General features: G+C 39.0%; 1 protein-coding gene across 4 annotated transcripts; it reads left to right on the top strand.

The window, feature by feature from the left end:
* The first annotated feature begins 98 nt into the window (after positions 1-98).
* On the top strand, positions 99-27,427 carry MPP4 (MAGUK p55 scaffold protein 4). 4 transcript variants are annotated; one of them, XM_027786255.2, is made up of 27 exons: positions 99-146; positions 602-748; positions 1,259-1,376; positions 1,764-1,891; positions 3,244-3,405; positions 4,773-4,851; positions 6,239-6,354; positions 8,463-8,560; positions 9,493-9,570; positions 10,284-10,364; positions 10,924-11,055; positions 11,185-11,266; positions 12,415-12,500; positions 13,280-13,351; positions 13,809-14,005; positions 15,168-15,232; positions 15,969-15,986; positions 17,045-17,083; positions 17,836-17,856; positions 19,157-19,171; positions 20,656-20,697; positions 21,524-21,694; positions 22,585-22,665; positions 23,610-23,703; positions 24,510-24,618; positions 25,926-26,060; positions 26,971-27,427. In XM_027786255.2, exons 7-27 carry the CDS (start codon positions 6,321-6,323, stop codon positions 27,160-27,162), a joined length of 1,842 nt encoding a protein of 613 aa, XP_027642056.2. In that variant the 5' UTR covers positions 99-146; positions 602-748; positions 1,259-1,376; positions 1,764-1,891; positions 3,244-3,405; positions 4,773-4,851; positions 6,239-6,320; the 3' UTR covers positions 27,163-27,427. The 4 variants fall into 4 exon arrangements, with proteins under 4 accessions (XP_027642056.2, XP_027642046.2, XP_027642057.2 ...); XM_027786245.2 differs by having other exon boundaries at positions 8,439-8,560; XM_027786256.2 differs by lacking the exon at positions 8,463-8,560.

Raw genomic sequence — 27,427 nt, 5'->3', positions numbered from 1 at the left:
TAGGTTTCTGCGGATTAGAAAGGAGAGGATGTCCGTAGATTAGCTAGGGCGGTGGGGTTACTTGCTCTACTAACATCCAGCAAATAATTCTTTCCCTCTGGAAGTTCTACGTGAGCTGAACGTGGTGTATACTGTGGTGTTTGCAGGTAAGAAAATACACACTGTACTGAAACCATTGTACTGCACAGGTGCATTTCCCCCATGCAGCTGTGAAATTAGTTTTGTCTCATAGCTACAGCAAAGCTCACTAAACTTGTGATAGCCACTTAATTCCCATTAGCTAAATATTAGAGATATGTATGAATGGGGAGTAGGAGCTCAGAAGAGATTTTTTTCCTTACTCATCTTCACAAACTGTTCTGACTGGAATGCAGGTGCTATACATTATTGAGTTATTTTATCAAAAGTAGGTTCACTTCCTAACTGTACTGGTTTTTGAAAGCAGTGTTGAGATAATGTAGTGGAAAGATATGGGACTGTAACACAAATCCTTTCTTTGAACTACCTAGCCATGTACTTCTAAGTTGATTTAGTATCGATGTGTTTATGTTGTCAGATGGTTGGTTGTTTCGTGTGGTGTCTTGTTTTTTTTTTCCTTTAGTAAGCCCAAGCTGTTGGCAATAAACAGCTGGAAGTACAGCTGGCTGCCTCACATGACTACAGTGTGCTGCACACAAGTATTCCTCTCTGGATGCACTGCTCTTCTTAGAAGTGATGCTTTAGTGGCATTTACCCCGATGTAAACAAGGTACTTGTACCACTACTAGAGCTGTAAGCTTTTGTTTGAGGAAAGCAGAATGAATCATCACCGAATGTATCTGATTACAAAGAATAATAGCATAAATTACTCCATCAGCAACTTTACATATGCAGATGTGATTAAATCTCACAGAATGCCTTACATGAACATAAAATTTATTCAGTCTTTTTTTAACCTGTACCACCTCAGCCTTGGAAGAAGTGGTTCTTGGGTTAAGATAAGGATATACGGTTTCAAAGAACTGGTCTCTTCCTTCGCTTAAAATGTGTCTATTTATGCCACTAATACTTAGGGTTGCTTTTTAAGTTAAAATACTTAATAAGTCTCCCAAAGTGTACAAAAAAAGATGCTTTTTTACACTGACTAGAAGGAGAAGCTGACAGCCTTCAGTGATGAGACTAGCCTAATAAAGTTTATTTAATGCAGCACAAAAAAGCCCTGAACAGGGCATGTCGCTTGAGATGCTGAATGTCTCGTTACCATTTTTTGCCTACTCAGTTTGTTGATTTATAGTGGCTTATTTGCAAGAAGAGCTTTCTCAGAGCGTTCCCTGCCCTCAAGCTAGCTAATTTGCAGTCTTCAATGTGCCGGATCACTAATGTCGACAAATTCAAAGGTATGAGAAGTTCTCCTTGTTAAAAGTGCTCAATAACCTTGTCAAGCATCTTAAATTTAAGTTTATAAGAGCAGGGGGGTTGATGTTCTGAATGTCAGGTGCTGTGGTGTTGTCCCCTTCAGAGACTTGGCAGCATCCAAAATTTTCCTTTGCATCCAAAATCGTCCTTTTAAAGACAATTCTGAAAAGTGTTTTAAAAGCAGGACTTGGGTTCCCTTGCAGCTCTAGCCTTGCATCAGTAAGACCTTCTGGTCTGCCTGACAAATAAGGTCAAGGAGTTTCGTGTGCTGCTGCTGAAGGAAGTAAACCCTGCAGCCCAAATCTGGGGTGACTGATGTTTGTAGACATGAGGTGACAGACTCCTTTTGACTCTAAATTCTGGCACAGTTGGCGTGGATATCCAGCTCTGTCCCTAATAACAGGCAAAGAGAAATGACTTCTCTTAATGAGCATCTGTAATTGCACGCAATACGTGTGAATGGGAAGGACCTTACACTGGCTGGCAGATTAGTCAGGTAAGCCTGTTAGCAAGAACTTGCATCTAATTTATGTAGATCCCTGGGATGAGGAGACCCTGAGCTCTGGCCTTATAGTCTGCATAGATATAATTCTTAGGAAATGAAGACACAGTAGCAGTTTAAAGTTTGTTTGAACCCTCACCTTTCCACTTAGGCAAGCGATTTAGTAGGTCTTTTTCTAAAGAACTGCAGAGAAACAAGATACTCTTTTTTTTTTCTCTTCTGATAATGACTTGCTCATCATTTATTGCTACTGACAGCTGCTGAAACTAGGCTTCACAGTTGGAAGCTGCTTTCCTTTTGTTGTGTGAAAATATGAAACAGCTACTACTTTATGAATGAGGTGAGCTGTGTTGTTAAGAACTTGGCAGATTTTGATGTTTAAATGCTGCTTCTGTCAGTGTGAGCATAAACTGTAGTTTTAAAAAGCAACAATGGATGGAAGGGTTACTAACTCAGTGTTCATTATTAACCCTAATAGCTCTCCGACAGCTATACCTGAGGGTTTCACCCCAAAAGGCAAGCAATCAGCATTCAGTAGCTTTCCCACTTTTTCTTGGAAATCCAAGGTCAGCTTTCAAGACTGTGTCTAAAACTTCTAAACATACTCAAGTTAATCCCACATCTGTTCTCTGTGGAAGCAGTAGTGATACCAGAAGCTGCACAGCTCCATGGGGGGGAACCCCAAACAAAAAAACTCAAGTATTTTAAAGGGGTAACAGTATTGTTAGTATTTTAGCAGAATCAGAAGTATTTGAGCACCTCCAGAAATTATGTTCTTTGTCTCTGTTTGCAGGATGATTTTCAGTGGTGTACTTAAAAATGAAATAACTGTTCAATAGAAGATTGTAGAATAGCCTTGCTTTGACAGCAGGGTGTCTTGCTTGCTTTGGTTTAGTTCTTTCCCATTCTGAGTCAGTGCTGTGCAAGACCTATCCTAGCTAAGAAGAAATAAATATGATCCAGCTCCCAAAGGCTAAAAGGGACCTTGATTAAAGCAGTCCTAAGACTATACTGCAGACAGTTGTGGGGTTTCTTTTTCTCTTTAAACTTTTCTATTTTGTAGTAGAATGTAAACAATGCTAATTGTCTATGTGGTGACATGCCAGTTTGGTAGATGACACTACTTGAACAAAGCAGATCTTGAGATTATGGTAATTTCACTACAGTTATCACATGAGGAAATACTTCAGTTTTTGTTACGCATCTGACAAGATTTCTACAAAGAATTGGAAAGTTGGTCTATTTTGAGGTTAAGGGGTTTTCTAAACTTTCTTTTAACTAGTTAAACCAAAAAGCTTCTGGAAATATTTCTTGTCTTTCGCGTGTTTCCCTATATATGTTTGCAGGATCCCGTCCTACTTAAAAGGGCATGCAGTCTGATGCTTCGAAGCTAAATAGGACTAAACGCAGGAAAAGCCAGATCTAGGCTGAAGAAACTGGAGTGATCTAGATTTGAAATAACTGGAGTTTCATTTGGAAGAGGTCTGGTCTTTGAATGGGAAGTTACTGTAAGTACAATGTGTTGAGAGCCTTCTGGGTGGTAGAGTACAGATAAAAATAGATGGTTTGAGTGAATCAACTGCTACAAAATCACACATCTGGTAACAGATGTGTAGTAAAAAAGTTGATCACAGTTGTCAGCCAGCTTTTAGATGTGAGTTGGCCAAACTAATTCAGGTAGGGTTAGGGGAGCCATCCCAGAAAGCCCAGATATATATTACTCATTTATTGTTTTTTGAGGGGGAAAAAAGTTGGGTTGTTTTGGGGGCTTTTTTGAGGGATGTATGTGGTGAGATTTTTAAATTTGAGCTTTCAATATGTGAAATACAAATACAGATCAGGAGTTGGCTCCCTTTATAATAAGTACATCTGAAATGCTTGGACATGTTCTTTTGTCTTCAAATGTCCTTTACCACACCATTGTAATGAGGATTCTGAATTGGCAATGTGCTGTTGGATGTCTGTGTAGCCTATATAAAACCAAACAGCCATCGTACATGGGAACCAACAGACGTCAGCAGGGTCTGTCTTGAGTTCTTGAAAAATGTGAAAAAAACCATGGATATAAAAGCTAGAGAAAACTTAGAATTGGTAATAATAGGAAATGGGGCTTCTGAAATGTAGCTTATGGGATAAGCTGTCAGAAGTTTCCTTTTAGGCCATAACTTGCAGGTTGGGTACTATCTCCTTGTAAATGTTTCTGCAACTGAATTTGGAGCTATAGACTCTTAGTTTCCAAATGGGGCAGGGGGGTGAGAATCAGCCAAGCTGAGGGTTACTTGTGTTTTCATATTGCTGCTGTTCAGTGAAAACCAGGAGTGCTGCTGTCCTGAATGTACTTGGCAACATAGGGATTCCTCTTCCCATGTCTGTACCATCTCACAGTAAAGATTTCTGTCCTATTCCTGATGTCTTTGGTAAATAAGAAACAGGTATTCATGACTAGATTTATATGGCCTGCTTTAAATCCATCATTAGGCAGATCAGCTAAGCTTAGCAAAGGGGGGAAGGCAAACTATTAAAGGAAAAGAACTCAGACTATTGAAAAAAATGAAATAATTGCAGCTCAAAACGCAGTTGCATTGGATATTGTGGGAGGATCAAATAATATTTTTGTTAGCCTTTAAAAGAGGAATCCATAATTTGAAAAGCAGTCTTCAGATTAGAATTGCAGTAAGATGTATCACTCGGTTTCCTGTAGAGGTAACTTGTAATGAATTGCCAATACTCGGTAATAAAATACTTGAATCATAATGTCGTCACTTCTGATTATTTTTTGCTCCTGCAGTAAAAGTGCCAGTAATGCCTTCTGCTTTTATAAGTGGATCAAGATACTACTTTTCCTGCTTGTACCTTTGATGTTTTCTGTCCACAGAGCAACCTAGAGGAAAACAGCAGCTGCCTTCCTCAATTCTAATCCAGGAGACAAACTACTGTGTATTGAACAGAATTTGGTAAGGCATTCACTGTTCACGCAGTGTCTGTCACGCTGTGGTTCACTGTTGGCTGAAGTCTTCAAATATGTGATGTTACAGGTTTTTTTTAACTTGTACACTGAATCATCTCTTCAGTGATCAGTTTAAATATTTAACTTTTTAAAAGCAACCTTAGAATACTGCTAATGACAGTAATGACAGTATCTTCAAACTTTAATCAAGTGTGATTTGAGGATAGGTCAACTAGGATGTAATGAAGATTCTGAATTGATTCAGAGCTTTCATATACAGGCTCCTGATGCTTTGGGGTATAAATGCACCATACAGTGTTCTCTGGGGGATTTCCATACTTGTTTGCAAAGAAGAGTTCTGAGAATTCTCTGAAACAATTTTGTACTGCGTTGTTTCTTATTAGCAGTAGATTGGAGAGCTTCCTCTGTTTTTAGTCTAAGGGAACGTTACAGGTTAGTAGTAGGTTGTCACAGAATTCTAAGAAAGGGAAGGATTTGGGAAGAGAATTTTAGAAAAGGCTTATTCTTTTATATTCAAAAAGCGCAGCAGGACATGGATACAGGTTAATAAGTGTAAGTGTTGGCTTCCTGCATTACTTAAAAATTCTTGTTTTAAAAGTTAAAGAAAAAATAAGGTAGTATATGCTGTTTCTTATAATGAAAGCTGATAGAGGAGGGGATTTTTTTAGATCAGCAAACTTGGACTCTGTCTCTAAAAGCAGCAACCAATTATAAATTGTCAGAAAGAGATGATGATACCGGTAAGGTAAGCTGTGGGGTTTTTTGAGGGGGTTGGCTTTTTAAAATTTTAATTTACAGTGAGGAAATACAGGAAAATAATGAAATCCATGTGGAACAAATCCTTCAAAGACCTTAAATTCTAACAGTGATAGAAACAGGGATCCCTTTTTTGCAAAATCATGTCTCTGCTCAGTGAAAATTCAGTATGAAATCCAGAGCCCTTCATTTTAATACTGTGTCAATAACAAGAGGAATTAAATGTAGTATATTCTTGAATATTATTATTTTCCAAGCTATATTGGTATAAAAAAAGCTTTAAAAGTCTTTGCAAAAAAATACAACTTTCCATAGTAGTGCACTTAAAAAGATGAGGAACAGAAGATGTACCAAATAGCTTCTTATTTTAGATGGCTTAATGAAGCAAGCCAGTGACAATTCCATGAAGGAAATAAAATGTCATATTGCAGTTGAGGTTTGTCTGTCTGCATTTTGGATGCTGGTGGGTAACTGAATTTATAGGTGGGACTAATGTATTTAATTTATGCTTCCAACCTGTTGTACACTTAAATATGAATGGTTGCCCCCTTCTTTAAAATTCTGCTGTCTTATCAATCTAAAATACCTGACAGTACTCTGTGTACTTTTTTCCCTAGTTCAACATCTCTCTGTGAAATGTACTTGGTGTGAATGCAGTGCTCAAAGAAGTGGGTGGAATATCCTTGAGTAAAGGAAAAGATGGAAGTGCCAGCAGTCCACAGTCAAGATAATGGTACTCATAACTTTTGCATCTCTTTTTCAAAGAGCAAGAAAACTGACAAAAAGTTTTTATTCCTTAGTCTGTAACTCTTCTTCCATTGAGTCATGACAGAGATGAACATGTCTAGACGTATTACTACTTAATAATTGGAATGATTCTTGATTTTTAATGGTGGTATGCAGTTAATTTCAGGAGTGTCAGAAGAGAATAGCTGATGTTTGTTTCTGGCTTATAAAGTCAAGAGTCTCTACAGCTGTATCAAGAATGACTGATAATTGCAAGAGGGTTTTTTTTTGTTTAAAGAAATTACTCTCTGTAGTTTGAAGGTTTGTGCTTCTGTATGGAACATGTTGGTCATTCTGAGCCCAGTTTGATGTAGGGATAGCATTCTGGGAGATAATTAGTACAGTCATCTCAGGAAGAGGCAACCAGTAATGAGGAAAAGATCTTAAAAAGCATCTCCACCACAGGTGATGTTCTGTTAAGCACTAGGAAGTTCCTGTAGAAGAGAATCCTTTTAAGAAAACTGCATTTTGGCAGGTTTCTCTGTGGGGCTCACAGTCAGGGTTCACAGAGTTCATAATTTTTGTAAGTGCTTAAGTGTCTGCTTTGCAGAGACAGATGATTCCTTTGATAATGAGGTACGTTTCCAGGCTTTTCCAGTTTGGATATTCAGTAATTCTGGCTGATGATTGAGGCAAAAGTCCCATCTGCAGAAACTTAGCAGGCAAGTACTTGTATAAATTCACACATAAGGAAAATACCTCAGTAAAACTAAAGCTGAAGATAGATCTCACACAGGTGTGAGTAACATTGAGGTCTAGAGCCAGTGCAGGAAACAATTAGCTGTCAATGGCTTCTGTAAAAATCGTGCTCAGGAGAGAAATAAGTAAAGAAGGGCTTCCATGTTCCGGTTAGTTGTGACCGGATGATAGCAGCTGATGATGTCTGCAGTAGAGAGTACTCAGCTGTTCTGGGTGTGCTGGATGAGCTTTAGTTTTAAGAAATTACTATTTTGATTTTGGCTGATAAAGCTCCTGGTGTCTTGGTTTTATTTCAACATTTTTCTTGTATTACAATATTACTCATTGAAACATGCCAAGTTTAATGTTCTAAGCAAATAAATATGAAGAAGAGACTCCTGTTACAGTTGTATTGTATGATTACTTTGGCACGAAAAAGCAAAGATACAGCTTGTGCTTACCAAAAAACACAAGAGTTGAGAGCTTACTTTCCTCTGACATGCAGTGGGAGTCAGGCATCCAGCCCTTATGGTCTTTCTAAGAACCTTTATAACTTAATAAATCCAATTCCTAACATTTGGTGTGGTGTTGTATTAGTGCTGTTACAAACATTGTGTTTCTCGAAGTGTCACATATCAGAAATGTTGTCATTTCTGAGGTAAAATTAAATTTCCTGCACTCACAAAAAGCCCGTTTGTATCTAGGCCTGACTGTGTAATGTCCTATCTGTTCGTCACCTCTTAGTTTCTGCTTCCTTGAGATTTTAAAAAGGCACTGGATTTTTTTGGTTTTCCCCTGTATTAGAGTAGTGTTCTAGCAGATCAAGCGTTGCTTCTAATAGTAAGAGCGGTTCTTCCACTTTCCTGGGACAACAGTATGTATTTGGCAGGAACTTGCATTCATTAATGATATTTTCCAAAATGTGTGCACCTCGAGAGTGGAAAAAACCAGATGGTCCCTGGCCCAAAGAGTGGGTCATCCAAAATAAAAGCCTATAAACATAAAAAATTGCCTTGTTCATTTTACCTGTTCTCAGTAGGAGGTACAAGCTTGAACCCAGACTGATATGCCTCAGATTCCCAGCATGTTGGGGGTTTTTCCCCCCTCTCACAGGTCACTTGAAATTGTTAGTATTGACCTAACCCTGCTGGTTAGTAACATAATAAAATAAAACATAAAAAAATAGAACAGAGTTGATTGCAGGAAACAAGTGAAGCAGACAGGAATTGAGTGCATTTCTTGAAAGTACAAACTGAGGAAAGATGCTTTTCGAAGGCCTGGGTCATTGTTTGGCTTTGGTTGGGCTTCTCTTTGTACTGAAGTGTCTCGCGCTTTTCTGTTTCTTGGGCTCAGGTATATCTCATGTTCTGACTCTAGTGCTACAAGAACTGAGTTTGCTCTGTAAAAGAGATGTCAATGGCATTGGCATGTTATATGACCTGCTCAGATCTCGCTGGCTGCAAGCACTTTTAAAGGTAAAGAAATTGAGCTGTGAAGGCAAAGGGCTTCTTGAGAGCAGTCTCTCGGGGATAGCTACTTTATTTTGCCATACCAGGACAATAAATGCTTGTTTAGACTTAAGTGTTTGATAGTCCTAATGTTGGTCCTAACATCAGCAGTCAAAGTGAACAAAACCACTTGTGCTTTAAAGAAGAAAAATATATTCTCTTTCATAATGTCCTAGACGTTAAAGCTCTTCTACTTTACATGTCCCTATTAAGGCCAGGGGGATGGAGGTGTAGGCTGAACACAGCACTGCTCAGCTGTCTGTTCTATTCTTAAATCTCTGTATGGCTATGCATCCCGCTTTTGGGCATGGATGCTTGTGAAATTATGTTTTTCTGGTTTTGCCCACACTGATTTGATGTGTAGTTGAAGATTTTATGTTGCTACAGAACAGTTTTGGCTGGTGTTTCTCTTGAGTAGACATATCTCTGAGACAAATTCTGCTTTTCCTCTAACAAGGATTTTTAAAGATCTTTAAATTTTAAAGAAGAAAAACTTGCTGTGGATAAGAATGTCCATAGGGCCATTTAAAACACAGCAATTTATTTTGTTTTAAGTTAAATTTAAATTGTTAATCATGTTTGCAACTAGAGGGAGGAAACAAGCAAGCTACAAGTCAGAGAATTGATGCTGTCGGGCTGTTGTCCTGTGTAATCAGCTTTTCCTACTAGAAGATTCAAAATTGCAGTGTAACTGGCTAGCTGGATGATAATATGGAAAGACAATGAATACAGACGCGGTTCCACATGCATTAGACATTAAGGATTGAGACTGTGATTGGTTCTAGTTGGACTGAGAAATTCCTAGAACTACGGTAGCGCCCACTGTGTTATGTGTGTGTCTATATAGCCATGTGAACAGATCATCATTGCGTTGTCTTGTCTGTCACGGCTTTCCCTAGATTTATGAGTGCCTCCAACACTATCTTGGGAAAAGACCAGTTCCTGTCACGCCGCAGGCACACGTGTTGAATCGTGAGGTAAGGTTGTGTATGTAGTGTGTTGCTTTACTTACTTGTGCCAAATTAGTTGATTTAGCCGCAGGTAACAGTGCTGTGGTGTTTGTTTCTCAGGTCTGAGTACATTATAAACATTTGAAACCTTCTGTCCTCTCCCACATGGTCAAGCTACTTGCTAACTCCTACTGTGTTGTGGGGTGGGGGGGGGGGTGGGAGGCGTGTACAGCTGTGGTCACTAGACTGCATGAGCCCTAGCCAGTGTAACAAATGCGTAAATTCTTTCTTTTAACCACTGGCCGTATGTGTGTCTTCCCACGTAACTGGGTCATTCGGCATTATGGCTACAATCAAGCAGTCTGACATGAGGATTTTGAAAAGCTTTTTGGTTTTTTCTGATTTTTCATATCGTAATAGCAGATCCGTTCTTCAATTTCTGAATTAGTGGGAGAGTTAATGACTTAAGTGGAGAAACTGACAGTAGTGATGAAATTGGTTGAGGCATAGGAGAAAAAATAGAGCACACGGCACTGTGCCTGAATGGAATTAAGCCTGGCTGAGTGTTGTTCAGCTGTGGTCATATTGTCCATTCTAAAGTAAATTGTATGGATATGCTCGGAGTCATATAACATGGCGGCCTTAACGCTCTCGCCGTACAATATTCCTCAAAATTCAACTTACAGCTTTCTACATGAACTGTTCTCTAAAACCAGTGCTTTCTCTCGTATGTTTATCAGGTGGTAGAGTTACTGCGTGAAGCCCCTCAGTCCGGAGAGATCAAAGAGCTAAGACGACTACTGCGTGCTCCACACTTAAAGGCAAGTCCTGTATAAGGAACTAAAAAGTTGCTGATAGAGCTGTCTGCAGTGGGGGTGGAAGCAGATGGCCAGCTGTTCAAGAGAATTGGCAAAGGAGCCAGAAGGGACATAGTTTCCTGGTGATGAACTAACTTCGTTGTGAAATCAGATGTGGGCTGTGTGTCTGAAGTACCTGCAGTGGGCCGTGTTTTAAGGGCCATGTTTGAGAGACATTTCTTAGAAAGCTCACATTCTGAGCAGTTGATGCAGTTACGTAAAACCAAATCTTCCTTGTAACTGCAAAACCTGCTTTCTTTACCCTAAAGCTCTAAATAAAAATGTTTCATCTTTTTTTAAGTTTTCCAGAAAAAGCATAGAGAGGAACTGTTCTTAAAACTTTTATTTCACATTTTGCATTTCCAAGTGGGAAGAAGAAAATTTCAATGTGTGAAAGGGATCTGTGTTCACATAGGACATTACTTGCTGATTTCTGTTTTCTGACCAGTCACTGTTTAAAGCTGCACTCCTGTATGATATTTGCTTATGCATTGGTTCGTTGGCTTGTTTATGTTTGTAACAGGCCTTGCTATCTGCTCATGATACTGTGGCCCAGAAAGATTTTGAACCAACCCTTCCGCCACTGCCAGACAACATACCTGAAAATGAGGAAGCGATGAGGATTGTCTGCTTAGTGAAAAACAACCAGCCTCTGGTGAGGGAGCGTTTTCTGTTGAAAAGGCTGCGTCTTTCAATGCCTTTCTGTTATTGCCAAGAGCAGACGTGAAAGGAAACTTCCTGGCATTCTTCATTGATCACTGTGTTTTTTGTTTTTATTTGCCAGGGTGCCACCATTAAACGCCATGAGATAACAGGTGACATAACAGTTGCCCGTGTGATCCATGGTGGGCTAGCAGACAGAAGTGGTATGTGTAATCTGAAATAGTGATGCCAAAAAATTGAACTTGAAATAAGAGGTTTGAACTAAGATCGTAGCTTAGCTTCTACAAGTAGTTTTCCATTATAGAGCAAGAAGATTTGTATGTTGGACAGCGCCATAAATAGTGATACGCTGCAGTGACTTTGATTCTGGTTTCATCAATGTTCATATGGATGTGCTATGTCTGAGACAGAGTTGAGGTACAAATCTGGTTTTCATTGTGCATTCTTGGTACCAATACTTGAATAAATCTCTCATGAGATTGACCAGGAATATCCCAGATTGCAGTGTAGTATGAATACCAGCAGCTCATTCCCTGATGGAGAAATGGAAAACATCAATAGTCCTTGATTCTATAAGGGGGTTTAAGGGATATGTAGTAATACTTCTTGGCGCTAGTCGACTAAACGCTTTGGTAGCTTTAGTTGCTAAGAAATCTTCCAAGGAGTTTCCTTGGAAATGTCACTATTTTGTCATCCTAGAATTGAACATGTTCCACATTCCTTCAGAAATGTAATGTAACTAAAAGGTAAAACGTCAGAAGTAAAATTGAACTGTAGTCATTATAAAATAGTTTTCTGGTCTTTGTGTAGAGAAGAAAACCAAAACTGTAGACAACAGCTGATGAAGTTTCTAGTCTGATTAACGTTTCATTTGAGCTGAAGGAAAATGTAAAATTAAACAATACTGTGAAGATCTTGTAAAGGACAGAGGAGTCCCAAGGCATCCCACTGCACCTGAATTTTTAAGGGTCTGATTCCAAGTCTCATGGTCTATTAGTATTAACGGTTTAGCTAGAACAGGTTCAGAAATTACTTTGAGAAACGGAATTAAAATGTTTCTTCTACTTTTAAAGTAGATCATCAATAGATTGTAAGCATGTTATATGGGGGAGGTGGGAGACAATAAGAAAACTGAAGCTTGCAAGCTTCTTGTGACCCGCAGAAGTCTGCAGGCCTATCCAGGGGCAAGATAGCCTGAATCCAGAATGCCTTCCTGCATACCTGGTGTATGGAAACTTTTAATGCTGACTTCCAAACCTGTGGTATATCTGTGTCCCTGCCTCACCTACCAGAGGTAATCCATGCTGTGATAAAACTGCCGCTGCTGCTTTCATCTTTGTGTTCACTGTAGGGTTGCTGTATGCTGGAGACAAACTGGTGGAAGTAAATGGAGTTCCTGTTGAGGGACTTGAGCCTGAGCAAGTTATTAATATTCTGGTACTGAAACTTTTTTGAATCTTTTTTTCTACTTTGTACCTTAAGAGTAACTGTAGACAGTTTCTTTCTCACACATGGAAGCTCCACTCAGTTACTATTCCACATGAAAGTAGTGGAACGGTGCTGTTCTAGTAAGAGTCCATGTTACAAAATGTGCTAAAGCAGAGTGAGCGAGCTTGTAAGCTACATACCTCACTTTGCAAAACAGGGCAGTGGTCATTGCTGTTGTCAGAATTCTCAGGAAGAAATCTGTTGAGCTGGCCCTGTTACTTGTCAGTTTGCCCACAGTCTTTGTGTTCTTCACTGCAAAGCGTTAGTGCCAGTCAGTAAGGTATCACTATATGTAATCACTATCAAGTCTTTCTATGTTTTATTCCTGTGGTTGTACTGTTTCTAAGTACAGGAGATACAAATGCTATTGGAATGCTTGATTCTTAAATATTTTTTTTCCTCTCCCTTTATATCACTGTCTAACCAGATCCTGCTGCCAATTTAAATTAGATTTCAGTAGACATGTTTGGTATAAATTAATGTTGGAATTATATGTAATAAAACATGGATTTAATTTAATTAAAAATATTTAGCAAGACTTCAAAGTTTCATTCTTGAGTTTCCTTTTGAAAAAAATACAGTTTTGTCACACTGACTCTGCCTAAATTCTGTTTCTCCTATAGATACTACAGTAACTTTAAAGCCATGTTGTGTTAAGTTTGCGATGCCAATGTTTGTTTATTTCTGTTGAATATCAGTCATATTTCAATCCTTTTCTAACCATTTAGGCCCTGTCTCAGGGGACAATTATCTTCAAATTAATTCCAGTTTCTGATCGGCCTGTCAGCAACCAAACAACAGTAAGAGGCATTCTTTTTCCCAGATTGTTACTACGAACAGTTACCCCGATAATGTCTAACAGTGCGGTACAAAGCAATAGTGTTGCTTAGAAGTTTATTGCCATCCTTGAGGTGTTACTTGCCTTTATTGCTACTTCTCAGCTGACATCAATGTGCTGTTGCTGAAGCAGTAAAACAGCAAGCTGGAATGTAGCTGTGTTAAAGGTAACGAAGACATTTTCAGAGTGATCTACAGGTTGAAGGTTGATTGTTTTCACAATGTAGAATCTGATTTTTTTTTTTTTTTCTCTCCCTTAATGAACAGATAGGGTCTGGGATTTGATCTGTTTTTTAAAACTTGACTTCATTATGAATTTACTTAAGTAGCAGCAATATCTGGCCATGTGATTATAAAGCTCGTGTTGTATTTGTTCTGAACGTGGCTTCCACTGAGCTCTTTGTCTATTTTCTTCACCAGGTCTATGTGCGAGCCATGGCAGATTACTGGCCCTTGCAAGATCCTGCCATACCATGTGCTGATGCAGGCTTGGCTTTTAAGAAGGGTGAAATACTCCAGGTTGTGGACCAGAATGATGCTCTCTGGTGGCAGGCCAGGAAAGTTTCAGATCTCAGTGCCTGTGCTGGACTCATACCCTCGAATCATCTTCTTAAAAGGTAAAAAGCTATTATTTTTCTGATTTCCAGTTAAAAAATTAGGCAGTTATTCAGACTTTGCTATTTAAAATTTTCGTAAGTTGTATAGTAGTATGATTCATTGACCTCTGACAAATACCTATCTTCTTTCCGTTTTTCAACTTTTTGCTCCCCTTCCCTTAATAATACCTATGTGAGAACAAGCTCTTGAAAGCAGCTATGTATCATCTTAAATTAAGAAGTTTGCAGCAGTTGCCTAGTCTCAACACTATTTACTAAAGCATCTAGTGGGATGTAGCAGCTGAAAGATGGGTGGAAATTAAGGACCCCAACTATTTAGGAGTCATCTATCATTAAAAAAAAAAGCAGAGGTGGGGGCGATGACATGGGGGGTGGGTTAACAAACTTATAGTATAAGAGCATAGCTGTATCAAGAAACAGTATTTTTTTAAAGATGTCCTGTGAAGCATGAGTGACTTCTTCAGCTTAGGTCAAAACAGAGTAGACCAGATTAAAAGGTAGGAGAGTGAAAAAAAACCCACCAAAACAAAAAACGGGCTCAGGGAAGAACAGGGTTCCCTTGACTATTATTTTCTGCATAAATAGGCCGTTATTTTTATACTACATGCTTTCAGAACCAGAGTACTCAAACTGCTGTGACACACCTTTCAGTTTGATCCTCTAACCATGTGTCCCGTCTGTGTTACCCTCAGGAAAACATAAGGCCATGCAATTGTAGATGATAAGCTTTGATTTGTACTACGTGTAAACCTAGCTGTGGTTTGTGTAATGAAAGTTGAAATCAAACCAGGTTGTGATTGAGGCTGCGAGCAGGAGGTGCTGTGTAGTATCAGAGGCAGTAGTACTACTGCCCATAGCAGTAGCACACTCTTCTGCTTCCAGGAGTTTATACTAGTATGGCTTACCTTCTGTCCTTATATATAAACTCAAAATACTCTATAAATACTTCTGGGCTGCTGATTTGGAAATTGTTTTTAAATAGTTCTGATAGCACATCAGCTTTCTTTCAGGACTTTTCAGTGGGCTAAAACATGGGGAATGTTTCCGTTCTTGGTGTCTTCTGTCAGCTCAGTACTGATTGATGTGTGAGCAGTGAATCTGAGTGTAATGTGCTTGTGGACTGTTCTGTTTCTTTAATTGTGATAAATCTATTTCTATGTAGGAAGCAGCGAGAATTCTGGTGGTCTCAGCCTTTCCAGCCCCATCTCTGTCTGAAATCATCCATGTGTGAGTGAAAAGTTACTTGAATGGTAGAGTAGGAAAGAATGAAATAGAAGCTCATATGATTTGGTTTAATTCAAAGATGTTGTGTCTGGAGGCATATTGTAGCGGCTTCTGTGTGTGTTCCCCAGGAAACCAAGGTAGTTGTACTTGAATACTGATGGTGGAGGCTGTTGTCTCCGGTGTACTTGGGATCTGACTGTGAGAGAAGCTGCGACTTCAGCTCCTTCTGAAGTCTGTAAGATCTAGGAGCTCTCTAGGAGAATTGGGTGTGAATAAGTCTTGAGGTGACAACTGTACTATCCCTGGCTTTCCAGGGACACAGCTAACAGTTCTGCACTGGAAGGTGCTGTGTGATATATTTAGAATGTTTCTTTGTCATCAAAACTATTAAGAGAAAGATAGAACTCTTTTCCTTGAGGTGTAAGTTAAGCTATGCTGCACAGGAGTTTATTCATGGTGACAATCCAGAAACATTATCTGCTGCCAGCTATAACTTTCTGTAAATACGTAATTTTTCCCAGACAAAGAATGTTCTTCCTCTTTTCTCTGTCACCATTTTCTTCTATGGTTCTTTATACTAGTAAAACATTAAATTTTTTTTGGTGATAACTCCCAGATGGAGTGTGTTTCATTGCCTAAGATTCCTCTTGGACTGATTGCTTTGTTCGTTAGAGCTGGGGCTCTCTTTCATCCTAATTTTATTGCATTTTACCTGCTTCAATGGATATGCTGTGGGCAGTAAGCACTGTGGAAGAAGGTAGGAGATTGTATCTGGACAACATTACATTCCTGTCCCTGGAATCAATATAGCATATAGTTTTACAGGCTTTTTAAAAAGTTGTCAGAAATGAGGCTGTTTAGTAAATACATGCAATAGAAACCCAAGTTCTTGGCATTTTGTGTGCTTAGCGTAATTGAAATCAAGCCTTTTTTTCACTTGAAGTGGTAGAAGCTTACATTGTCTTAAAGTGGAAACTTAAGCTATGTATTATCTGGTAGGGAACTGACAGTTTGGATGGATTGCTTTTGAGGAAGGAAAGACTAAATTTTCTCTTTCTCTTTTCCTCTCACTCTTTCTCTTTCATCTTCAGCAGCTGACCTGAGCAGCTCTGACAGAGTATTTCTTTAAAAGATACATATGGGCAAAATATGGCTGACATGTTCTGGTAATTTCCCTGTAACTGGAAAATAGTTCCTACAAGGCCTATCTGAAGGGGCGTGCAGGAACAGAATGCACCAACAGTGCAGATTGTGAGCCCAGGGGATTGGCCAAGCTGCAAGGTCACATTTCAGGGACATGAATTGATGTGGTCTGGTGATGGAGAGGGAGCTGAATCAATCTTTTTCTCTTCTTCCTTGTAAAAATAATAATAAAATCAACCAGACAAAACATTTCCCTCGAGTGAAGCATATTGGAAAGATAGATGCTTTTAAAAGCTTCAGGAGAGAAGGGAGTGAGTGGAAAATAACCTATTTATTAAGTATTACCATGACATAATATAATCTACAGGATAAACAGAGCAACAGCCACGTTAAACCTTTTATTATTTCAAAAGGAGAACTCAAGTTAGACATGTTTGCCTCTACCACAAGCCCTTCAGAGCACTAGTTTAAGAAGAGCCTTTTGCTCACTAAAGACATTAGTAAGTTGGAGTTAACAGTTAAAATCTTTAAAGATGTCTGAGGCTGATCTGAGCTTCAAATATTTTCCTTCTGATGTCTGAGTTCAGTATTGTAAGGTCTGTAAGGTTTTGACTTCCCCAGTGTTTTTTCTGATTGAGATGATTTTTTTTTTCCCCTTGTGTTGATCTGTAGAGGATGACATACAGATTGATGAGAAGTGTGTGGAAACAGGTAACAATTCACTTGAGATTGTTGTTTGCTTCGAGGTAGTAGCTAGTTAAAGCCTCATTTTGTTTCCCAGGTTAAAACACTCATTCTCCTAGTGAACTTAATAATAGAAAATTCTATTTTTCATACCCTGGAAACCTCCTGTATCATATATTAGTATAATAAAATGAGCTGTTTGCAGTGTTAGTGTACAGTGCTTATAGTAAAGTGTTGTGCCAAAAAGAGGGACCACCCCAAAAATATCTGCCTGAATGTGATCCATCCGCTTTGATTCAGGTTTTGGACTGTGGCTGTAATATTACCATAGTTTTGGTCTACCATAGATTTAATGCCACAGATGACTGTAGTCTTGAAGCACCCACACAATTAATTGTCAAGAAACTGATCTCAGGAGAATATGTTTTTAAGCACTGAGCAATAGGTTTTTACATGTAAATAGTTTGTGTAAAGACTTCTTAGCTTGACTTGCTCCCTAAAGCAGCACAGCTCGTTCTTCCTTTTCCCAAGGTAAATCAAAAAACTCTCATGAAGGGATGGGATCCTGTAGGACTGGGTGGAGAGAGACCAGACAATTAATTCAAGTGTGGCGAGCTGTATTTTGCCACCTTGGTGTAGAGGGAAGCGAGGAAAGTATGTGTGAGACAGACTGATAGGAGCTGAAAAATTGATTTCTGATTCTGAAATTCTATAGGAGGAAAGGAATTAAATTTTGAATTTATTTTAATATCTTTGCTATCTGGATTGTGAAAAAAAAGATGAAGAAACATTTGAGTCTGGTAAGTTTTTTCTGAACTAACTCGAAATTCCTTGCTGTTGTTGTGCTGCAGGAAGTGTGTCCAGAAACAAGCAAGTGTCTTAAAAGCAAGCAGGTGACAAAACCCAGAATGCTATTTTATCTTTAGAAGCCATTCTGGCTTGAAAAGCCATTATGTAAACCCCTGTTCCCTTAAGTCTTCCTCTCGCTCTCTGATTGCCTTAGTAGTAAGGGTTTTGTCCTGTTATCCAAGTGTGTTCTTCTCGTGCATCAGTACCAGATCTGTTTAGCAAATCCTAATCAGTTATACCCGTGCAAGCTGTGACAGCAGGGGCTCCATTGATGTCAGCAGATAATTGGATTACCTTAGAGTCATGGAGGCCTAAATCCCCAGTGTCTGCAGCAGTTGGTGTGGTAGAGATGTTCTGGATTCCTGATTGTGTGTATGGTTGGCATACAGGAAAGAAAAATGCTTTTATAAAATGAGTTATTTACATATAGAACGTACACTCAATCGGTGCTTTTTTTAACCAGGCTGGTTTTGGGGATTGTGGGTGGGTGATTTTGGTTTTGGGATCTTTTTTTTCTTCTTTGTTTGTTTTTAGGGAACAGCTACCTGTTTAGATAATATTCAGAATCCTGAAAAACTTGAATCTTCTAAAATAAATAATTTTTCCATTAAAATAAACCTGCTGCTGCTAAACTTTGTTTCAGATACTTAGTCATCTTGTGGAGAAAATGGCATTCCACCTTACACTTGCCCTTTTCCACAAGGTTCCTCCTTGCCAGTTGGATCTTCTCTGCTTAATCACAGGTGGTTTGTTCTCTTCCACCTCTCGAGCAGCGCCCAAAGCTTTTAAGACAGAACCAGCAGGTCTACAGGGCAGTCTTGTGTTTTCAGGCTAGGATGTTTCTGATAACTGCACTTGAGGATTACTCTTGCAAATGCTAGTCACTACTCAGTGCTGACTCAGCTCTCTGCTGTATCCAGGCAATCAGAGGAATAGTGAATATTTGCTATCTTTACGTTTTACTTTAACCACTAGTTGAACATCTGTATGATGTATTTTGCAAGTACAATACTGGCATAGATGCTATAGCTGAGTCTCACTCTTTGGGAACTGAGAATTCATGCTTAACAGGCATATTTTAGTTTTAAAGCCTGCAGTACCTGTTCCCTAAATTTCCTAAATGGATTGGACAAAGTTGGTTGTTTTTTTGGTGGTTTGGTTTGGATTTTTTTGTTTGTTTGTTTGCTTTTAAATCTTAGTATAGACTTTTAAAAAATATTGTTTTATGTCTCTCTTTATCTGTATGTGCAGAGGAACTTAAAGAAGGTAATACCAACTTTTTTCTCAGTCTCCTGTAAGCAGTAATCTATTAGAATTTATCTGTGTTTACTGCATCACCAAGAGCTACCACTGCTCTTAGAATACCCAGTAGGTGAATTGCTTGTTCCTGTAGGATTCCACACTGCACTCCATACTGTAGAACAGAGGCTAGATAAAGCATAAATGCTCAAAAAGATTTGAATGATAGCTCAAAAGACCTGAAGATGGCAATGATACAGGCATAAGTCAGCTGAACAGTACTCAGAACTCTGCCCTGAACCGAGCAGTTTGGTGCCAAGTAGTTTTTTTTCTACAGTCATAAGGAGTTGTTAGTACACACAGAAATGTAGGAGTAAAACTGTATTTAACAGGTACAAGCACTGAAGAGCATAGATTTGAAAGAAGAGTAACTAAGATGCATCTAACTTCGTTTTGGTACTTGCATAATGATCAAAGAATCTAGTGCTAAAAGACAATACATTTCATGTTTTGCAAATGAAAATGATGTTCTTGTCTTGGAACAATTACTGCCTTTAAAGATATGCATATGTATTCTGTGTCTTATTCTTACTTTTAATAAGGCTTAAATAAAGGGAATACACAGCTCCGATAGTTACCTGCATGATTACGGGAAAATTAGGAGTCCTTTTTGAAGAGAAATCTAAACACTGCTGACACAATTATTTTTTTTCTTAGTTGTTTAGAAACTTTTATAAAGGTTATTTGTAAACTGTTAGAGCATTAATCTATCAGGAAATAGAGATTTTTGACCCTTATAGGAGAGATCTAATTTGGAAAAAAACATATAGAGATTCAGAAGGCTCACCTGAATGGTTAAGCCTTCACAAGGAACAGCATGAGAATGGGGACAAAAAGAATTGGAGGAAACAGATTAGTCAGGGATGTTGGAGCACAGATATCACTGATCCAAAGACGATTAAAAAGAAAAAATAAAATCGGGTCCTCATTCTGCCTGAAAGATCTGAACAGATGCATACTGCATTTTCCAAGCATGCTATTGGGCAGAAACTGTGTTATACATTTTTTTAGTTCTGATTTTTGAGCTACTGACTTGTTGGTCGTTGTAATGTTGTAACTGAAGAGTTCTTGTTAGCTGGGTTTCACCTGAAAAGCTTAGGTTATTTTTACTGTAAGTATTTCAAAACATCCTCTAGCATCTAGTTATCTTAGGAATGAAACAAATAACATGTTGAGTTTCAAATCTGATTTAGAAAATACAAAGACTTTCTAAGTTTAGTTTTTTCTCTTACAGAAATATTGGTCCTCTGAAATGGTCATTGGTCATGTGAAATGTTTGAATGTTTCGTATCATGGAGTGTTGTACTTTTTTTTTTTTTTAATTAGATGAGGCATGTGTATGTTTACTGAAACACTGTTTTTCATTTGGGTTAAGCAGTAATTGTTAGCCATCTAGCTCTTAGGCTTTCACTGTTCTTTTGTTTCATGAGTACTTGTTCTTTGTATCCTAGAAGAAGAAGAATTTGGTGAATTTGGTCAACGAGTCTTTATTGGTATGCAATGACTAAAGATAAGTAAGATGGTTGGGGCTTGGTCTAGATTAAGTGCTTGTCTGAAGTTAAATAAAATCCTTTGTTCTTTATTTCACATAAAGACTTACTGAACTGAATGCTACTTATTCTGTTTTCCAAACCTCAGGAAGTCTCTTTCTTCTGCCTAATGTTTGTTCTCTTGATTTAAATCTCCCTTCCTGTTAGGCTTCTGGTGAGACCTGACCACCGCCATTTTAACTTGACTGGCTGTTAAGATTTATTTCACAATTAATTTTACTAGAGAGTAATGTTGTCTGTTGTCCATTGAGAATAATCATGAGGGCTTTCATTAGAAAAGTAGACCTAAAGTGAGGTTTTTAGGACTGGATGGTAAGGTGGAGCAATAAACCCATTCCTGTCACTAAACCATAGTGGTCTTCAAAATATCTGGGTTTGTTCTGGAGGCTGGAGCAAACATTCCAGATTTGCTTTAGGAGAGCGAACTACCTACGTCGTCAAAAAACAGTTGACCTGTTCTCTGGTGATGCTTATGTGGCTAGAAGCTTCTTTGGCTTGTTTTGGGGGTCTTTTGGGGGTCTCTAATTCTGGGCTTATCTTCAGGTGACTTTCAGCGAGATTTGGCCTCCTCTCTAGCTCTCCCTTAATGCTCAGAGGTTCTGCCAAGCTGACATACCAAACGCGGCAAAGTCAGTCACTAACTTTCACCCTGCAAAAAGCTCAAACGCCCAGCATGTTGTGTGGCTTAGAAAGAGGCACTCTAGATTAAACAACTAGTTGCCTTCATCTTAGGTGTGTTTTCCAGTACTGATCTCTCTGCCCCTTGCAGCTGGTTTCCGCAGAAGTATGCGCCTGTGTCGCAGGAAATCCCAGGCCAACCAGCAGTCAGGTTACGCTCGGTGCCCCAGCAGCTGTTACAGCGCTCTCGCAGCTCCCTACGAAGAGGTGGTTAGGTACCAGCGGCACCCAGCAGACCGGAACAGACTAATCATACTAGTGGGTAAGAGGTTAACTACTTTCTCATGCAAATTTCACAATCTGTAACAGAGGGGAGGAAACAGTCGGTGGTGGTCTGACCCACTGAGGTTTCCCCGCTGGCTGCAGGTAGCTCTCAAAGCAGCATTTCAAGAATGGTTGTCTGTCATTTGACCCCGTTACTGGTTTTAAAGTTTCATGTATGTGTCGTCGTCTTTGCTTGAGGTAGTGAATGTTTTTTACAAAAAAAAAGTCCTTAGAAGAAGCCATAGGGTTATGAATGCTGGTTAATAATGGACTTGATCAGAGAAATGGTTCACTTTCTGTACCAGTCCCAACTGAATATAGTGATGAGAAAACATTTGTAACTTGCTAGAAAACATCTTTACACAGGGGCATTTCTACAGCCAGTATTAAGTGCGTGGGTATGGCAATGGTAAGAAGAATGTTTAAAATTAAACTCCAGGCTAGAAAAATCTCAATAATGGGCAGCAGTGAAAGTTAAAAAGATGCCTTTAGTAATTATAATAATAATCTAGGAAATGTTGTATTAAGTGGGCTGCAGGCTCCCAAGTAGTCTTTAATGATAAAGACTGAAAGGAAGCTGTTGTTCTGCAGTGTTCCATGATCCTGATAAAGCAAACTGGGTAAAGGCAAATCCATTGTCTTAAGTCTGGAAGTATTTGATAATGATTTATTTTTCTTTTAAAATGGTATTGCTTAGTTGCCACCTGGGTATGACTGTATTGCTGGGAAGTGATTTGTACGCTGAATCAATCAAGATGCTTCAGTCACTCCTGGTACATTTTTTGGTAATTTACGTTTCATCTGTGCATGTGCACTGTTAGGAAGTGAGGAGTGTGTGTGAGCAGAGTGTCTCTGTCAGTAATATTAGTTGCTTTTCCAACTTTTCAGGTCCTGCAGGAGTTGGTGTGAATGAGCTAAGGCGAAGGCTTATCGCAAGTAACCCACGAGAGTTTCAAAGTGCCATACCTCGTACGTAATGTTCTTCCTCTTTCACTCACCACCCCCTTCAAATATGACTAGGAAATGTCAAGTACCTCCCTCTTGTGTATTCATGTGCTCTTTTCTGTGAGGCTGTTTTTTCAGTCGTATTGCAAGCCAGAATCATCTGCTTTTATAAGTGTTAGTTCAAAATACTATCTTTCTCCTTATTGTGGCAAATCAGCTGAAGGTATTTTCAAGTTACAGCTCCTGAGACCCTTAAAGCTTTATGTAGCAGTAAATTATCTGCATGGTTTTGTTTAATCTTGCTGTTTTCTTTTCCTAGATTTAAAAATAAGAATGTTTCTTAGGGATATTTGAAGTTCATAGTGTTTTAAGTGATCAGATATGAGAATGAAAGCAACAGAAGCTGGTGCTTAATAGGCTTTGCAGCTTTCCTTATTAGCCTTCTAGTGTCAGATGAGACTTACACAGCTTAATTTCTGACGTAATAACTGAAATTGTTTCTACCTGTGCTTATTTGGTTTTGTGATTTGGATAACCAAATTGGAAATTATGAATCTGAAGCTGGCTGAAAATTCAGGAACTCTTTTCTGCTTAAGATCCCAGATATGGTCAAGGTGCAAGTGTGGGAAAGCTTATGGGATGCCTTTGAATTTGCCTCGGAGTAAAAACAGCTGTGCAACCAGTTTCAAAGCAGTTCCTGACCAGTCGGAGTCACAGGCCACTGTCCTTCCATTCCAAGAAATACAGATGTGCTTTGCTAATTTTCAAGGGCTTGCCACTGGGCAACCAGTAGACAAGGCTTTTGCTCTGGATTAATAAACGGAAACAACTCATTTTATTACTTATTAAAATACCGTTGTATAGTCCTTCATGAAAGTTGTCTTATTTTCATTTATAAAATTACAAGAATTAGTGAATTTGGTTGACTGCAGTTGAATTTTTGTGTGTGTATGTATATCTCCTTTCAGACACCACTCGTGTTCAGAAGAGTTATGAAATGAATGGTCGTGAATATCACTATGTATCAAAGGAAACTTTTGAAAACATGGTGTATAGCCACAGGTAAGCAGGAGAGACAAATTACACTTTTGTTACTTAAAACTTAACATGATCCAAGAAAAAAGACAGTTTTGTAGGTAGGTCCCAATCTGGGCTCTTCCACTCATACTTGGTGTGTTTGGTATAAATTCGGGACAAACTATTTGAGCCCATGGCTTCAAGAACTGTGTTTGTGCAGTTGCAGATAAGATCCTCAACAATTAATCTCAGAATCCTTCTAAAAGTAAGTGAGATCTCTGGTACTGAGCTCATTTGATGTGCTTGTGAGTTATGAGTTTAACTCTCCTGGAAAGCAGACTGCTTTCTAAAACAGTGCAGTGAGTCAGACCTGTTCCTGATCTACAACTCCATTGCTGAATCTCTGCACTGATGGCATCAGACAAGTAGCTGAACTGTAAGGGCTAAACTTTCCAAAGTGTCTGTGCACCTCTAAGACAGATGAGCTCAGCACCAGAAGCTACATTCCTTGAGCTGTGCCAAGTGCTTTGAGATCTCCTGATTTATGAAGTTTTTGTACCATTTAAATGGCAGGCATTTTCTCATTAGAATCACAAACTCAAAACACATAACTTATAACAACAAGGCAAGTAAAAAATGCATGCTTTGGGGATGTCAAACTGACATGGGTTTGATTTTGTGCCCAGTGTAGTGGGGAAGAGCAAAGATGGCGATTGTTCATCAGCGTTCAATATGTTTTATGATCATTCAGCCCTGATCACTGGATTACACTTGAAGATTTCACCCTTAAGTTGAACCTTTTTGAGATTCAGGTGCTCTTTCATTTTCCTTCTTCCTCACCACTGTTACAGGATGCTGGAATATGGGGAATACAAAGGGTACCTGTATGGTACCAGTATTGATGCAGTGCGAACAGTCCTCGATGAAGGGAAGATCTGTGTAATAGATTTAGAACCGCAGGTGAGTTGTAAAGGGACAAGGAATCTAGAATTTGTATCTCCTGGAAGGAAAAATAATTCTCCATATATTCTTGAGCTATTGGAACAATCTTTGCAGTCTTCTGTTGGTTCTTTTTCCTTACTTTTATTACCTCTAACACTTTCAGAACTACTTAACATGCTAATATTTTCAGCTAGACACTATTCACTCTTCACCCCTTTCTATCTTTGTACTGAATTTGTGGATGAAGATAAGGCTGATAAAGGCCTGAGATGGTAAACATCTAAAGCTGTGCCCAGCAAAATAATACCAAACTTCTCTGAATTACTTGCGTATTTAGTACATAGATGCTGTTTAGGCTACTGGGTTTCAGCATCTCTTCTTACTGGATGTGAAGAGACACACCATAACTCGACAGCATTTAGAGACTTCCCTCTTAGTGCCAGTGTGGCAGAGCCTTAAGGTAGCAGTGGTTTATGCTGATTAAGGTAGAAGTTAAGTTTCATGACCTATGGGGTGCTACTCAAAATCCAAACCACTATAAAGAGGCAGATTAGGCCACACCTCAGTCTTCATTTTAGATGTAAAAATGTCCTTGGATCTCTTCTGCTGCACTTCCCCTAACAAAAGGGAGAAGGAGAAAGGGTGTGGAAGTGTAATCCTGCTACTTGAACAGACGTGCCACTCTCAGTTTTTTAGGGTGTGAGTTTAAAGGACAAGTTTTGGGAAGGATATGAAGTAGCGGCACAGAGCTACTCTTCAGTAACTGCTGTGAGGCAGGAAAATAACTGCGGAGTTGCATGCTTTTGTTTTAGGTCTGGTGGCCTGCCCAACTTTTCATGCTGTGCCTTTTTTTTTTTTCCTTCTTTCTAGTTCCCTCCACTGCTCTGCAGTTGTTCATAAAGGCTTATTGGCATCAGGGAATATTACACAGCACAGATTTCCTAAAACAGGATACTTTCTTCCAGTAAAGGTGTACTTTCTTCCAAGGTAGCTCCCCGGCAGTTAAAAAGAACAGATTTCAGGTTGATCTTTAATGTTGTTGATTGTAGAGATCTGTTAATGACAATGTCCAGTCAGTCAGGGGAGTGGAAAGCGTCTCCTAATAAGGTTACCGAGCAGAATGAAGTACCTGGTATGCTGCAGTTGCTTAACAATGTCTGGTCCAGGGATTATTAGTGAGGTCGTCTTAAAGTAGGTGATCCTGAAAAAAGATTACTGCTAGGTCTGGGGATAACAGCGCATCGTAAACAATTGGCTTTTATGGGAGTGAAACTGGGATGAATACACTTGAAATACTTTAACTTCTTTTTACTCTTAATTTGTAGGGCATACAAGTAGCCCGGACACATGAATTAAAGCCCTACATTATATTCATCAAGCCATCCAGCATAAGCTGTATGAGGCAGACTCGTAAAAATGCCAGGATCTTAACCGATTATTATGTGAACATGAAATTCAAGGTGAGATTTGGGAATAGAAGAGACTCAGTGTATTATTCTGGGGTTCTGTGTTTAAAACATAATGCATTCTACTATGTTACTATGTTAACTCTTAAAAAAAAATTATTGTGTCTTTAGGATCAAATCTAAACTGTTGCTGCCTTTTTCTCTTTGGTTTGTTGGGATCCCCCCTGTTCCTCCCTTTGTTTTGAAGCGAAAGGTTTTTAATTTGTACTTTGAGGATTGAGGCATTTTGCTTGAAGGAAAGGCTATTTTGTATATTTTTGTTGTAATTAACTGCCTTGTGCTCCTGGAATGTGCTTCATTCAGTAATTTAACCAAATATTTATTTCATGTAGTTATAAGAATGTATTGTTATTTCACGTGTGTTTGATGACAGTATCAATATCAATTCTATTATAAATTCTACAGACAAAAAGCAAATCCTGCTTGTAGAAAATGCATATCTTGTATTTACAATGTGTCTAATATACTGTCACAGTTGTTTCCCTGCGAATCATAATCAAGTTTAGCATCTTAAAATCTTGGTGACCTCAATCCATAACTGTATATGGAAATGAATGATGATTGCTGTGGCAGAAACAAACATGAACACTGGGGAAAAAAAACTAAAATGGGGAATGAGAACACAAGCGTTACGGTAGATTTGCCTTCCAGTCCCCAACATCCTCTGCCAACACTTGTCAGTAGAACAACCTTGTTGGGGCAAATGGAGGATACTGGGACAGGAGGTGCCTCCTTGGGAAGTCAGCTCAGTTCCAGAGGGTTGGGCCTCGCTGAACGGAATGCAGTGTGCTGGCAGGATCTGTTCTCCTCCTGTTCACGCGGCCCAAGGTGCTCTGCAGATGCTGTACAGGTGCGTTTCTCTACACAACACTAAAGGTTTACAGGCTTACTCTGTGTCTCACAGGAAGAAGATTTACAGGAGATGGAAGATTCGGCGAAGAAAATGGAAGCGCAGTTTGGTCAGTTCTTTGATCAGGTGATTGTGAATGACAATTTACAAGAAGCATCAGCGCAGCTGCTGTCTGCGGTCCGTCGTGCACAGGATGAGCCCCAGTGGGTCCCTGCAATATGGATATGCTCAGACACTCAGCCCTAATTCTGAGCAGCAGGCAGCTTCATAAAGATTACAGCTTATGTTTTACTTCAAGAATAATCCTGATGTCAGGATTGCAAGAATTTATCTTTGTATGTGAGGGATTTGCAAGAGGATTAAGAAAGAAGCTGCTACAGGAGACACAATCATCCTGTGTTCTGTGTAGCTCTTCAGCTTTTTATGTTACAGTTGCATCCACTTTTGTACAAAAAAAGGAAATGCTGTGAGCACTCAATTACAAGAATAAAGAAAAATCTATTTTGTTGCA

The sequence above is a fragment of the Falco peregrinus genome, chromosome 8 (genome assembly GCF_023634155.1).
Source record: "Falco peregrinus isolate bFalPer1 chromosome 8, bFalPer1.pri, whole genome shotgun sequence".
Classification (NCBI taxonomy): domain Eukaryota; kingdom Metazoa; phylum Chordata; class Aves; order Falconiformes; family Falconidae; genus Falco; species Falco peregrinus.
The sequence above is the reverse complement of the archived record's forward strand: the minus strand, read 5'-3'. Positions and strand labels throughout refer to the sequence as shown.

Excerpts from the sequence above, each read along its gene's own strand:
- MPP4 (XM_027786245.2), top strand. The coding sequence starts at position 6,321 with ATGGAAGTGCCAGCAGTCCACAGTCAAGATAATG. Across the intron at positions 12,501-13,279 it reads AGCAAGTTATTAATATTCTG|GCCCTGTCTCAGGGGACAAT; the intron begins GTACTGAAACTT and ends CTAACCATTTAG. Across the intron at positions 22,666-23,609 it reads GTTTCAAAGTGCCATACCTC|ACACCACTCGTGTTCAGAAG; the intron begins GTACGTAATGTT and ends ATCTCCTTTCAG.